General features: G+C 50.9%; 5 protein-coding genes across 5 annotated transcripts; 2 read left to right on the plus strand and 3 right to left on the minus strand.

Annotated features, from left to right (window-relative positions):
• Window positions 1-611: 611 nt before the first annotated feature.
• On the plus strand, window positions 612-3630 carry VFPPC_08099 (DNA mismatch repair protein msh-2; the record flags this gene model as incomplete). The annotated part of the gene is made up of 3 exons (XM_018286862.1): window positions 612-752; window positions 822-953; window positions 1018-3630. 3 exons carry the CDS (start codon window positions 612-614, stop codon window positions 3628-3630), a joined length of 2886 nt encoding a protein of 961 aa, XP_018143650.1.
• Window positions 3631-4156: 526 nt separating this feature from the next.
• VFPPC_08100 (mitochondrial import inner membrane translocase subunit Tim17 family protein) lies at window positions 4157-5018 on the minus strand (the record flags this gene model as incomplete). The annotated part of the gene is made up of 4 exons (XM_018286863.1): window positions 4157-4260; window positions 4322-4510; window positions 4586-4705; window positions 4808-5018. The coding sequence occupies 4 exons, from the start codon at window positions 5016-5018 to the stop codon at window positions 4157-4159; spliced, it is 624 nt and encodes a 207-aa protein (XP_018143651.1).
• A 518-nt stretch (window positions 5019-5536) lies between these two features.
• Window positions 5537-6706, plus strand: VFPPC_08101 (tRNA (guanine-N(1)-)-methyltransferase; the record flags this gene model as incomplete). Its single annotated transcript, XM_018286864.1, has 1 exon — window positions 5537-6706. The coding sequence occupies one exon, from the start codon at window positions 5537-5539 to the stop codon at window positions 6704-6706; it is 1170 nt and encodes a 389-aa protein (XP_018143652.1).
• Window positions 6707-6896: 190 nt separating this feature from the next.
• On the minus strand, window positions 6897-8661 carry VFPPC_08102 (DNA primase small subunit; the record flags this gene model as incomplete). The annotated part of the gene is made up of 4 exons (XM_018286865.1): window positions 6897-7527; window positions 7588-8034; window positions 8097-8291; window positions 8390-8661. 4 exons carry the CDS (start codon window positions 8659-8661, stop codon window positions 6897-6899), a joined length of 1545 nt encoding a protein of 514 aa, XP_018143653.1.
• Window positions 8662-11715: 3054 nt separating this feature from the next.
• VFPPC_08103 (signal transduction response regulator, SKN7-like protein) lies at window positions 11716-13894 on the minus strand (the record flags this gene model as incomplete). Its single annotated transcript, XM_018286866.1, has 7 exons — window positions 11716-12077; window positions 12157-12355; window positions 12445-13293; window positions 13376-13516; window positions 13612-13684; window positions 13751-13767; window positions 13838-13894. The coding sequence occupies 7 exons, from the start codon at window positions 13892-13894 to the stop codon at window positions 11716-11718; spliced, it is 1698 nt and encodes a 565-aa protein (XP_018143654.1).
• Between the last annotated feature and the right edge of the window lie 1114 nt (window positions 13895-15008).

Here is a 15008-nt window from a genome sequence, read left to right on the forward strand (position 1 = left end):
CACCAAGATTGGACAGAATTGCATGTCTTGTGTATGATTTAGCCGCCCGTGACTGAAGAATGCAACACGGTAGGTTAAGTTTGTCTTGGGTCAAAATGAGGAGTCCCTCAAGAGTCAAGACGCAGTCTCGCTATTCTTCAAGCTGATGGCTGTGCCTCTGGATAATGCTACTATTCCATTAGTAAACATTTGGTAAGGTGGTTTGAAGGAAAAGAGAGACGAAGATATCACACGGGCATCACCTATAAATCATAGTGAATTTCCATACCAAAATTACCAAGCATGCCCAGCATCTTGTGGTCATCTGGTGTTCCGCAGACACTCGTTCTAGAGGTCGTGGAAAGCACATCGGCGGATCGAGCGAATCGCATGAATGACACCACTGCGAGAAAGGATAGATGCACCAATTGATATAATCATGTATTTCAGATATCTATGGTGCAGCCAGATGACAACGGTCTCCTTTCCGAGCCAGTTTCTTCCTCGTCCATCACATTATCGTCACATTTGCTGCTGGTCACCATTGGCCACAGTCTGACAGGCTTGGAAATTAGTGGGCCGTGACACCACTTTAATTGAACGGCACCAAAAACGCGTCTCCCCGGTCAGCGATGCCAACGACGCGACTCGGCCTCCACCATCTCGAACGACTGCATGCGAGGGGACTTTTTCGATCACTGTTGTTTGGTACAGGGTTTGAAAAGTCGGACAAGAAGTCATCCATCAACATGGCTTCAAGACCAGAGCTGAAGGTGAGAAACAGCAGACGACGTTTCTGCTATGATACAAGAGTCTAAGGCACCTGCTTACCCCAGAATTAGCTCGACGATGAGGGCGGCTTCATTCGATTCTTCAAGTCGCTTCCCGATGAAGGAGAGGACACCATCAGGATATTCGACCGCGGTGATTGGTACACAGCACACGGCGACAATGCCTCATTCATTGCAAAGACGGTATTTCGCACCCTTCGCTTTATTTTCCATTCATGGAGTGCTCCGGTATGCTAATACCAAACAGGTCTACAAAACGACGTCTGTCCTCCGCCAATTAGGTCGAAACGATCATACCGGACTCCCGTCTGTAACGATGACCGTCACTGTTTTTCGCCAATTTATTCGAGAAGCTCTATTCAAGCTCGGTAAACGAATCGAAATATGGGAGAGCGCCAGCGGACGCATGAACTGGAAGTGTGTCAAGCAGGCTTCCCCGGGTAATCTGCAAGACATTGAAGACGATCTTGGTGGTCAAATCGAGTCTGCTCCAATGATTATAGCCGTCAAAATATCCGCCAAGGCATCTGATGCTCGGAATGTTGGTGTGTGCTTCGCAGATGCCAGCGTGAGGGAACTGGGTGTCAGCGAGTTTCTAGACAACGACCTCTATTCCAACTTTGAATCTCTGCTCATCCAACTGGGCGTGAGGGAGTGCGTTATTCAGATCGATAAAAGCGAGAAGGATAAAGACCCAGAGTTAGCCAAACTGAGACAAATCATTGACAACTGCGGAGTGGCCATTGCAGAGCGACCGGCAGGGGACTTTGGCACCCGAGATATCGAGCAGGACCTTGCCCGACTGCTGAAGGATGACAAGTCTGTCAATCTTCTCCCCCAGACTGATCTCAAACTTGCAATGGGATCTGCTGCATCCCTCATCAAGTATCTTGGCGTCCTCCAAGACTCGTCCAATTTTGGCCAATACCAGCTCTACCAGCACGACTTGGCACACTTCATGAAGTTGGATGCAGCTGCTCTCAAGGCTCTGAATTTGATGCCTGGTCCCCGTGACGGATCAAAGACAATGAGCATTTACGGCGTGCTCAATCATTGCAAGACGCCGGTAGGCAGCCGCTTGCTGGCTCAGTGGTTAAAGCAGCCCTTAATGGACAAGGACGAGATTGAGAAACGCCAGCAGCTGGTCGAGGCATTCTTTACCGACACTGAGTTGAGACAAACAATGCAAGAAGAACATTTGCGTTCCGTTCCAGACCTCTATCGCCTGTCCAAACGGTTCCAGCGAGGCAAGGCCAACTTGGAGGATGTTGTCCGGGCTTACCAGGTGGTCATTCGACTACCTGGGTTTATTGGCACGCTCGAGGGCGTCATGGACGAAGCTTATCGGGATCCACTGGACGCAGCATACACCACCAAGCTGCACGACCTGTCTGACAGTCTCGGCAAGCTGCAAGACATGGTGGAACAAACAGTTGACTTGGACGCTCTCGACAGACATGAGTACATAATCAAGTCCGAGTATGACCAGGGGTTGCGAATCATCCGCAAGAAGCTGGATCAGCTCGACCGCGATATCAGGGCAGAGTTCCATGAGGCTGCCCGTGATCTGGGTCAAGAGGCAGACAAGAAGATCTTCCTGGAGACCAGCCACAAAGTACACGGAGTATGCATGAGGTTGACCAGGCAAGAAGCCGGTTGTATTCGAAATAATTCCAGGTATCAGGAGTGCTCCACACAGAAAAACGGCGTATACTTCACCACAAAGAAGATGCAGTCATACCGACGAGAGTATGATCAGTTATCACAAAACTATAACAGAACCCAGAGCAGTTTGGTCCATGAGGTAGTTCAGGTCGCCTCATCATACTGCCCTGTGTTGGAACGACTCGCCGGGGTACTGGCCCATCTTGACGTGATTGTTTCCCTCGCTCATTGCTCTGTTCACGCACCAGAAGCATATGTCCGACCCAAGATTCATCCCCGAGGCGAGGGCCAAACAAGGCTGGTCGGTGCCCGCCACCCTTGTATGGAACTACAGGATGACGTGCAATTCATCACCAACGACGTCGAATTCACCAGAGACAAGTCGTCATTTCTCATTATCACTGGGCCTAACATGGGCGGCAAGTCCACTTACATCCGCCAAGCTGGTGTGATCGCCCTAATGGCTCAGGTCGGTTGCTTTGTGCCTTGTACCGAGGCAGAGCTCACCATATTTGATTCTATCCTTGCTCGTGTTGGCGCCAGTGACTCCCAGCTAAAGGGTGTATCTACATTCATGGCAGAGATGCTGGAGACAGCAAACATTCTGAAATCCGCCACAAAAGAATCCCTCATCATTATTGACGAACTGGGACGAGGAACGTCCACCTACGATGGGTTTGGTCTCGCCTGGGCTATTTCCGAACACATTGTCAAAGAAATCGGCTGCTTTGCTATGTTTGCCACCCATTTCCATGAACTTACCGCCCTGGCAGAGCAGTACCCTCAAGTGCGCAACCTTCACGTCACGGCACACATCAGTGGAACAGGACAGGACAACAGCAAGCGAGAAGTGACCCTTTTGTACAAGGTCGAACCGGGTATTTGCGACCAGAGTTTCGGCATTCATGTGGCTGAGCTGGTACGCTTCCCGGACAAGGTAGTTCGCATGGCGAAGCGCAAGGCCGATGAATTGGAGGACTTCACTACAAAGCACGAGGACAATACCCTGTCTTACAGCAAAGAAGATGTTGAAGAGGGCAGCGCAATGCTCAAACAGCTATTGGTACAGTGGAAAGAGCAGGTCAACAATGGAGAGATGAGCCAGGAAGAAAAGGTCGCTAAGCTGAAGGAGCTTGTGGCGGCTGACTCGAAGTTGCTGGCGAATCCCTTTTTCCAGTCCGTCAAGGCTTTGTAAAACCACATAAGGCGAGTTCTGCAGGCGGTGCTTGGGAATAGATTGATTTTTCAGCCTGTACGGCTTTTGAATTTCACTGGTAGAGGCGTTGGGAATAGTCGGGATATATCTTGGGCACGTAGGGATTCGGTACATAGTGAAATGAACCTTATATCTGATGACACACTTATTCTGTCCCTGTTGCGTTGGCGCCCGCATGTCGAGAGGGTGATGTCGGTGCCTATGTACCTAGGTATCCGGTCTGTGGGTTCTCGGACATTATGAGGAGTATCAGGTCAACATGGATTATTAAATCGGCAGGCACAACATCCAAATCGGTGGAATCATCTCCTGTCATGGTCTAACCACCATGAAATATCCAATGCAAATGGGCCAGTCACAATGCAAAAGGTGCACGTCATATGCCTGATGCAAAACAAAGTAACTCCATTCTCTAGTAGTGACATCTCTTCCCCCCGCCCCGGAAGAGGTATATACATTGCTCTGACGGGTATGTCTCGCCTCCCTGGCTTTCACATTTTTGAGTTTATTGACTACCCTCCACAGTCGCTTTGACAGGGTTAATTTCGAATCCGTAGTTCTCCTGGATACGCTCACGTCTTCGTTCCTCATAGCCGGGGGCTTGAATACCTGTTGAAGCACAGATTAGCATGGCTGTTGTTGGAAATAATGTAATCCCAAAAGCTCGTACCTCGTCCCTCGCCAATCTCAGCTACAGTCTGCTCAATGGGTAGTCTTGTAGTCCTCCTGACTCTCTCCTTGCGCTCGAATTCGTCAGACTCCTTCTTGAAGGAGTCAATGCGGCCACCGAGGAAGTAAAATGCGCCTTGGATGGCGCCAACGGCACCACCGAGACCCATGACGACGGGCATTCGTCGAGCTGTTTTCCCGTGTTTCGTTAGTCAGAATTCGACTCTTGTACCCGCGTACAAATCCATTGGGAACCGCAACGTACAAGGAAGGCCCAAAACACCACCGCACATGAATCCACCAAAGGCAGCGGACCATGCATCCTCTTTTTCGCGCAGGTTCATCATGGTTCGGGAGAAGAAGGCGTAGGCAGCGGGACCGGCAGCTATACGACGAGAAGTGCAAAACCACCGATTAGTTTCGTTTTAAACGCTCAATTCGGACCAATTGCATCAATGTCGTCAATGTGCGTATAGGCAATTCATACCGCATATTCCAATGATGGGAGCGCCGCGGGTAAAGACTCCAAAGGCGCCGACGTTGCGCTTCGACATGGCGTTTCGGATGGCCGCGAGGAAGAAACCACCTCCCAGACCGACCACGGCGGTCTTGGCCGTCTCGTCAAGGACATCGTGAGGAGCGTAGGGCTTTTCAGACTCCTCGGGAGCCTGATGGCTCGGGCTCGAATGGTGATCCATGGCGCCGGATTGCGATGGTTGATGAGGAGCTGTTTTGCTACTATGCTATGCTGGCTTCCCACGCATAGGCCGACAAGACCTTGGGGGAAGGTTGAGGGCTCACGTGATTTGTGAGCAATTGGGCGATGCGGATTGGCTGGGGAGGAGCTGCAGCCGAATTCGCTCCAGTTTTTGTTGGAATTGGACTACCAGGACAAATTATTTTCTGGCTCACTCATGCAAGACACTAAGTTCGACGGGCGTTTAAGCCGCAGCAGATTAATTTTCTTGGTCATATACAGTCGGAGGTCTAAATAAATCAATCAGGTAAAAGTTATCTCACATCGTGTTGCGTACTAGGGTGCACTAACATGCAATAGTTTTTTCTTGGATGGACGCATGTACTTTGACCACAGACGACCACAGACTGTAAGTCACGGATTGCTGGGGTAGTGTGACAAAGCAGGCCTTCCATAAACTCGGCCTGAAATTACCACAAAGGAGGCAGACACTCATACTTTCTTCAGACAAACTTCAAAATGGCCTCCACAGGAGATTCCGAGGCAATTCCTGAGCCCAGTCAACCATTACAAAACCAGCCAGAACCACAAGACAACTCACAAACCGTTCAGACAAGCACATCTCAAGGCGACAATGGCGGGCCAGCGGCCCCAATGTCCAAAAACGCCCTCAAGCGCCTCCGCAAGGTCCAAGAATGGGAAGACGGGCGGGAGGACCGTAAGAAGCGCCGACGAGAGAAGCGCCACGCCACCAAAGCTCGTCGTCGGGAAGAACGAGCAGAACTCATAGCACAAGGAGCAGACCCGGCGGTTTTGTTTGCCAAGAAGCTACCAGCGCAGCGTGTTCCCATTGCACTTATCCTAGACTGCGGGTTTGAGGATTACATGACGGAGCGGGAGAATGTTTCGCTGTCCAGCCAAGTCACGCGGTGTTACTCTGATAACCGCAACTTCAAGTACAAGTCTCACCTGTGGATCAGTGGATGGGGCGGCAAGCTCAAGGAACGTTTTGAAACGGCCTTGGAGAATCAGCACATGAATTGGAAGGGCGTGGGCTTCGAGGAGGGCAATTTCCTGGCTGCGGCTGTGCGTGCAAGGGAGAAGATGGTGGTGGATGACGGTGAGATGATTGACGCTCTGAAGAGGAGTGCAGATAATAAAGTCAAGTGGGAAAGGGATGAGAAGGTGCCGTTTCCCATATCTGATCCGATACCCGAGTTGAATGAAGATTTCAAGGACGTGGTGTACCTGACGTCGGAGTCGCCTTATACGCTGGAAAGATTGGAGCCGAATACGAGTTATGTGATCGGCGGGCTGGTGGACAAGAACCGCGAAAAGGGACTGTGTTACAAACGTGCTGTTGAGATGGGTATTCGTACAGCCAAGTTGCCCATTGGGCAGTACTTGATGTTGCGGTCTAGGCAGATTCTCACGACGAACCATGTTGTGGAGATTATGGTACGGTGGCTAGAGTGCGAGAGTTGGGCCGAGGCGTTTATGCATGTAATTCCGAAGAGAAAGGGTGCCACGGTGCGTGAGGATGAGGACGACGGTGAGGGTGAGGATGAGGGTGATGAGGAGAAGGAGGGCGGCGATAAGAGTGAGAATGAGATAGCGAAGGAGGACAGCGCGGGGTTAGAGGCAGAGGTACAGTTAGAAGAGGCAACTGGCGAGCAAGGCCAAAAGTAGAGGATGTAACGAATATGTATAAAAATCATGGTATAATTACATTTGTCGTTGCGCCAACCCGAGATGAATCCATTCATTTGCCACCCAAGACCAAAAGCCAAAATTTGAACACCCTCATGGATATGCACCACCTGTAATTCCGTGCCCGTAGATGAAGCCCACTAGCCATCTCATCACAAATTACTTAAACTTAAAATTCCATTGCGTCCTCATCCCTCTCTCTCTTGACTCGTGCAGCGCCTTCGTCCTTCATGATTCCATTGACAAACGACCGGAAATACTCGACATACGGCTTTAAGCTCGTCTTTTCCCAATCCGAAATCCCCTTGCCCTTGTCACCTTGACTTGCAGCACTATCATCATCGTCTTTCCATGAATCAATCTCGCCGAGAAGTTCTTGCACTGTAGGAACAGCCAAAGGGTCAAAGTCCTCCAGCTCTCTGGTATCAATTGGCACGCACACGCGTCCTGTGCCAGGATGTACCACGAAGGGACTTTTGAGTAAATGGTTTAATTTCTTGCTGACTTCGATATCAAGCCGTGGGTAGGTGTATTCGAGAACAATGTCTTGCTTTGCTTCAAGGAGCGCTCGCGCATCAAGGTTCTTGCTGGCGCCAGTCTTGGCCACGGCATCAATATCAGCCCATTTAGAGGTTGAGGCTCGTCCGGGAGCAGCATCCCATTTGCGTCGGAGGGACTCGTTGAGGTTTCGATCGGGTAGCAGTTTCAATAGTCCCTCATATCGTTCTTCCGTACCCCAAGGATCTTGTAGTTCTAGAACATCGTCTTGGAAGTGAGTTTTGAGAATATCAAGGCTTCGACTGAGAGTGCCGTTAGCATCGATGCTCCCATTTATGTAGACTCGGAAATTGGCAACTTACGCCAGATGAGGGTGCAATGGTCTCCAGATATTGACTCTTTTACCACTCTGTGAGCCTCCCTTGACGACCTCAAGGTAGCCGGCGATAGCTTTCCTCTTCTGATCGTCCAAGCTACGAACTTTCTTGTCGCACACCCAGGCGTGGGCACCACGACGACCTGAGTACACCCACATGATATGCTTGAAGCCAAAATCCTCACGCAGCGCAACGTCAATAACCTTGATGGCCATAGTCATAAATTTCCAGCACTTGTTGCAAATGTTGGCCTTGTCACAGCAGGTTCGGATATCGTCATAGTCCGTCAAATCGATATCAAAGCAGAGTTCCTTGGCAAGGGGCCTGAAAGCTGATGTGTTGCGGAGCATCTTGCGATCTCGTGGATTCGTAGAGTAAACAGGGCCGATTTCAAAACGCGATGGCATTAGACGTAGGACATCTTTGCGAAGGCTTGAAGAGCACTGTTGTTAGTAAATACTAAGGAGAGCAGACAGTGGCAAGCAGCAACATACAGATCTGCAGTCGCAAACGACTGGTATCGCAGGTATGCGTCGTTCTGGAGAGTAAAGGCGAATTCTCGATTTCCGAAATCGTTGGTTGGAGTCGGGCTGTGGTTCAGCCATTGGAATAGCTGGCGCCAGGGGAACAAACGTTGGTAGAAACTTCGCATGACTTCGGGATCGGATGCCTTTAACGCGGCAATGTCGCTGGATGCGGCTCAGTCAGCAACACATATAGCCTTGGACAGGCATTCTGACATGGAGTAAAAGAGACACATGTAACCCATCAGAGCTGTGCAACTTACGTCGGCGATGGTATTCTTGCAGGCGGGCTAGAGGGTTGCTCTTTGACGGGAGCAGAACTAGGAAACTCTTCGTCATCCGAATCGTCGGCGGCAAACAAATCAGTCAACCCGACCGTCCTTTTAGCAGGAGGAGCGCTCTTTGTGTCATCGTCCATATCAACATCGTCATCACCGGCTGCTTGTCCAATGCTGCTGGGTAGATTGGGTTCGTCCATGGGTTCGTCTTTGATGGCGCCTTGAGACGACTTGGCCTCGGCAATTGAGTGTGGCATTTCAAAAGTAATGTGAGTAATTCAGCAGCGGCTCGTATCTTATGACGGTTAGCAGTCGAATATTACGATGATGTACGTATGGTGCTGATGGTGGTGCAGAAGAATTCAGTCAAGATTGCTACATGTGTGAAGTGGCTTTGGAAGACGCGTCTTTACGCGTCTGGGTTGGAGGGGTCAATGGGGAAGGCGCAACTGGTGCAGCTGCAGGTTGGTGCATTTTTGGCGGTAGCGCGTAAATGGCTTCAATCTTCTCCCAAAACCTCCAGTCGACTGGACCGGCCAACCTCGAGTGCTGGCCTTTGTTACCTACACATGGACCTGGACCTGGACCTGGACCTGGACCTGGACCTGGACCTGGATCTGGAGCAGCGGCATGGCTGGGAACACATGTGCCACCAGTTTTAGCGAACATTGAAAGCCACCAGACGCACAGCACAGCCAGACCCGGGTCCAGATTTAGAGCTTGGCCTTGTCCATTGTCATTGGCAAGCTCTAATTGTGGCCTTCTTCAACAGCCCAAGCAGCCACAGCAGCCTCAATCCTGGTCACACGATTTGAGCGATGGTCACTTGTTTCAGCCAACGGCAATATTGACAGATGTCTTCTATTCACAGAGCGTCTGGTCTTAATATTATTTTCGCCAAGCGCAGTAATGCAGTACAGACAGAGTCAGCACAAGTGTGACCCGACGTGCAGCCAGACGAGACTGTTTGATAAAATGCCTCGGGCGAGTCACGACTTCGGCTCTGGGACTGTCCAACCATCCAGCCAAGGCCAAGTCTCGTCGGCCAAGTTTTGAGACATTCATACAAACCAGTGACGCATGTCGTCTAAACGGTCTAGAATATTCCAACTACTCGATATCACCGTTCAAGGTAAACAAACCGCCATGTCGACTTGGGGCATCCTTGTTAATAATACGACAGCAGGCTCATTCCTTCTAATATCTCCAAATTTGTCATAAGGTGCACAATGCATAATCAGCTCACTCTCGTCCACTTGCCGTCTGTTCTCGTCCATCCAGTCAACAAAGTCCCATATTTGTCAAGGGATGCGCAATGACCAAACCAACACACCACGCCAACACACACACACACACACACACACAAGCCCACACAAGAGTACGTTCTAGACACCAACAGGGTCAGAACGAACCGACTCAAATGTCAGGTTGAACAGGCAGACCTTCAATGCCGTCGGGACCTGTCCGCTACAAAAATGGACCAGACAACCTCCCCCCCTCCCCCCGGCTCGGTTTGTCTGGACAAGAAGGAACCGGGGCACAGCCATTCTTGTTGTCGAGGCCCGCTCCCGTCAAGCATCAAAGCATCTGGACCACTTCTACCCCCAGCCGCAGACGTCACCCACTATATTTCGGTCGATTGCCAACCAACAGGGAAAGGAATTGCCATTTAAATCTGATAAATCCCTTGGCGGTGACATCTCCGCGGGCTGTCTGAGGAGATGACGGCCGAGACCCCATGAATTCCTGCACACTGCGGCCCTGGGCTTGTTGAGTATCGAGGGCAAGAATCTCGAAAATAAACAAGCACTCGGAAAAGGAAGGGAAGGGGGATCCTTTGATACACAAAATGTGGCGGCCCGCTCCCGGTTTGGCTTTGTTTCATGTCGGGTCGGGTGCCTGGTTGTCCATCCATCTGCAACAAGAATCATTCATTCGGTCAGTCAGCCAGTCAGTCAGACTTGTGTCGCAACGCAATGTCATGTACGGAGTATTGTGTGGTGCATGTAATGTTGTATGTACAGTAATTACAGTGCAGTACGTATCTCTCGCCACGTCGGCCAACACAAAATGGTCAGCGTCATATATTGATTGCCTGCAACAAACAACAAAAAACCAAGCCTCCTCAAACATTCGAGACCCTTAGCGGCCCGAACCACCCTCTCGGCCGGCAAGTCTGTGCCCCATCCCTTCTGCCAACGCCAGGCGACCTGTGCCCTTTGCTGTGATGACTGGTCCAACCCGCATCGCCGTGGTCCCGAGCCTCCGACAAACCCCGCCTGTACGCCGTTCCAGACCGTGATAGACCTCAGCCCGGAGCCGGGGTCCCGGGCCAGGCAGGAGATTTGGCGCCACAACATGGACCTGGCTGTTGTATTATATGTAAGAGGCCTGATGCCCTCCTCCATCCACTTCCATGTTCTTGGAATTAATGCAATGCAATCCGATACGGTGCGATACGGTGCAATACAGTGCGATACGATACGAAACGATACGATAGGACTTTGTTAATCTCAGACCATTCTATTCCACCCTGCTTCGATTCATGCACCACGCAAGAACGAGCCCGAACCTACAGCAAGCGATATAGGTCCCGTCGTGCCCACCTACCTCTGCGTCTTCTCCGAGTAAAGAGTAAATTCTTTTGAAACCGCAAGCTTTGGCCTCTCTCTTGACATCAACTTCGTTCCTTTGGCACCTAAAACTTCCGACGTGTTGGCTCAACACACGCATACTATACACATCCACCTTGCCCCATCGGCTGTTTCGAATGCGATTCACTGAAGGATTACTTCTCTTAAGACGAAAACCAAATTGACAACTCGGCTGAAATGACGCCATATATCATGGCTATTTTATTACGATAAACCCATACGACAAAACTTAGACATCTCACTTTACATGTCAAGGCTATCGTTCCCTTGGGGCAGCATCATCTGATAATGGCTTTCAAAACCAAGAGACCACGAGGGTATCACTGACAAAATAATCCCGTATCCAAAAACGCCAAAAACTTTTTTTGCCCTTTTTGACAACGGCATCCAACTTCAGCCGTGTGGTAAATGAGGCTCTTACTCACGAGAGAGAAGAGCCCTACCATCCCGAGATCGATCCTTTAGCACCACACGCAACCGCTCGAGTGGTAGTACCTGGAGGAGCATTTCATCCATTGCGTCCGTCAACAAGCATACATGCTATTTTGGAATCAGGTCCCGATTTGCCGCAATCGAACCGAGTCTCGTCACGAAATAGGAACTGTGAACTACTCGTCCCTTTCCTCGAAAGCTTTAAAGTCCTCGACCAGAGCAGGCTCAACCATAATTGGCTTGGGAAGCATTTAGCCTTTGGCGCTTCTCGGGCGGGCTGTCATGATCCGAGGTTGGAAAGTTCGATCGGGTCATACTGTATTGGTTTCCGCCGTTCATCATGCCGTTCCACTGGTCGACATTGCTTTGACTCATGTGACTCGGAGACCAGCCAGAGCTGTTACCACCCGGTGGCGTGTTTGACTCAAACTTGAGCGACGACGGAGCACCCATGTACGGTACATTTCCAATAATGAATCCGGTATCTGACTGCTCTGGGGGATTCTTGAGAAGATGAGCCATGTGCGTCCGTACGGATTTGAGCATTCCCTCCTTAGTAAATGGCTTTGCTAGGACTCCGTTCATGCCTTTGCACGTTGCCGTTAGCCCACTTCTTGTTCACACTGTTTGGCATTCTAAGCACGTTGCTTATTTTATAGAACTTACCGTGCTCAAAGTATCCATTGACCTCGTCAGGCCGAATATTCGAGGTCATAGCGATGATAGGAGTCGTTGGACAATGCTGGCGAATATACATGGTTGCCGACACGCCATCGAGACGAGGCATAATAATGTCCATAAACATCATATCGAAATGATCACGGCCGACCTCGCTGACACGAGTGTATGCATCCGCGCCGTTTAACTGCGACAATTAGTATCGACTGGTTTACATCAACATATCCGGTAACTTGCTAGCCAAGTCCAGCCGACGTCTCGGGTGAAAAAACTTACAGCATGCTCAACTTCGCAACCCATCGACTTCAAAAACTTGATACCAATCTTTGCACAAGTTGGATCGTCCTCGACGAGAAACACTTGCGGTTTTTTGGAACCCCACATGGGGGTAGATCGATCTGTACCCGGTCCAGCTGTTGCCGGAATATTCGAAATAGGAGCAGGCGCCGAGATGTTCGCCTCGCTAGACATGGTGGTGCTGGGCGTGCTTTCGTTTGGAATGGCGAATGGGATTTTGTGGATGTGGTCCGGCTGAAATGGATCAATGCCAACCGTCTGTCCCACCGGGTAAACAGGGTAGCGGCTGAGGTCGGTCATAGGGTCGTGCATAAGAGGCATAGAGACGGGCGTGATCATCGCAGCAGATTCGGGCGGCGCGGCGTACATGCCATGGAGGCGCTCGAGTTCTCGATCGGCCGCGGTATCTGGAGCCACGCTGGAGAGTAGCTCTCGGGCCCTGCGCAATTCCGGCACATTGTCTTCGACATCCCCTGATCCATTCGTATTCATCGACTGCCCCATCATTCCGCGACTTCTTCCATCGTAGGGGGTAAGATAGTTGATCATCTCGTACTGCGCCTGCTTCTGAGCATTGACCATTTTTTGCAATGTCATGACCTCATTAACAAGCAGTCGATTGGTCTGGGAGACTTCGGCGAACAGTTCCTGGAGCTGCTGAACCTGTTGTTGCGTTGCCGTTAATTGCTCCGACACCACACCAACATGTTGGCTGGTAGTGAAGTCCTCAGTGACCTGGGGTTTCCGGGGAGCTGGAGCTTTGCGTCGAATGTTGTCAAGGCCGTCCTTGCTATCGGCACGGAAATATGGGTGCTTAAACTCCAATACCTATGGAAGCATACAAGTTAGTGTTACGCAATCGCGCTCTTGGTGTACACTGAATCGGCAGTGAAGTGAGTGGGTTGCATACATTTCCGCCTGGGTTTGAGGCTTCGCTGTCGCTCGATGGCTTTACTTTGTGAAAGTCGTATTTGTTCAATTGCCGAATGAAGCTGGACATGTTGCTGTGCTTGAAGTGTTTGGGAAGAATAGATCGCGTGAATTTCTCGCCCTATGCCAGTAGACAAGAAAATGATGTCAGCGCCCCAAGCTCCCATTTCGATACCACACCACGAAATCAGTTACGTGACGGAAGGTACGTCATACCTCAACTACGACAAAGGAATCGCCGTCCTTTCCCCATCGGGCCACATCTTGATGCGACGGATCTTCGAGCATGCTAAATACATCGTGGTCAGCGTGACTAGTCATTGATCGGTTGGGTTGAGGAGATGAAGTATATTACCGAAAGAGTTTGCGAACCTAGCGGAAGATGACTTGTTAGCATATCGACAAAATTATACAACCGTGGGCATTAGACGGCGGTACTCACAAATTCACTGGCATTGTTACTGCCGCCAGTCGCAGCAGTGACCTCGGATCCCGACATTGTCAGACAGAGTTAGGTTGATACGCGGGACCGAGTCTCAATAGTTTGTCGCCAGCGGCGGAAATTTCGGCAACGCACTCGATTGATAATGGCAATCGACAGTTGTTGGTTCGTGATGTATGTTCCGTCTGCCTGGCAAGGCAAGCCGGGGAAGGAGCGACGCAGATTCAGCGGGCGACGACGCTGTCTGTTCTGGCTCTCGGACTGCGATGGGATGGTTCTTCAGCAAGGGTTCCACAATGCAAGTCGTCGGTGTCGAAGGCTCAAGCGGGCGCAAGACCGTTGGCGGACGTATTCGGTAATATAGAATCGTGGCCGCACAACCAGGTGATGAATTGGCAATGGCAAGGCGTTGGTCTGGAGAATCGACGACAAAAACGAGCCGGCTTAGCCAAGAAGTGAGATTGCGGATATGGACATGGAAGAAGTGCCCAGGTTTTGGAAGAGGACCAGACGGATGGATGGACCAGTGGTGGGCCGGGATAGGCCACTGAGGAGACGGATCAGGTGAATGACGGCGGACGAGTCTTGGCCAGGGGATCAACAACGAGACATGGATGGCAGCGACGATTGAAGGCGTTTGGTCACACTGGCATTGGCACTGGTATTGGGATGAGGATTGGGATTGGGACCAGACATGGTCATGGACAAGGAGACTGGACATGGAGAGATGGGCACTGAGAGTCTAATGCTTGACTGGGCAGACATGCGCCAGGCGACATGGAGAGAAGCGGCAGACCCGGTCGCCAGTGCAGGGCTTCGGAAAGGAGGGGGGCAAATAGTGGGCGACCGGGGGTAGCAACTTTCAAACTTAGAAGTCGACATACCGTCAAGTCTGCAGTCAAGCTGGTTGAAGGATAGCTGGGGTCAGTGGGCGCAGCGCCAGTCCCGTACCACCAGACCAGACGCTTTGCTCTAAATGTCGGGTGCTTGGAGTTTCCTTTCTTCTGAATCTTTTTTTTATCAAAACCAAATGTTCTGTGTTTCGTCGTTTCTGGCCAGGTACCGACGTACCTGCCTACCTACTAGGTACCCATGGGTGCGCCCGACAGGGAGTGTGCATGAGAAACCAGGACTGGACTCCATGATCCTGTCCGCGTTCAGAACGATTCTC

Source organism: Pochonia chlamydosporia, chromosome 4, assembly GCF_001653235.2.
Source record: "Pochonia chlamydosporia 170 chromosome 4, whole genome shotgun sequence".
Lineage (NCBI taxonomy): Eukaryota > Fungi > Ascomycota > Sordariomycetes > Hypocreales > Clavicipitaceae > Pochonia > Pochonia chlamydosporia.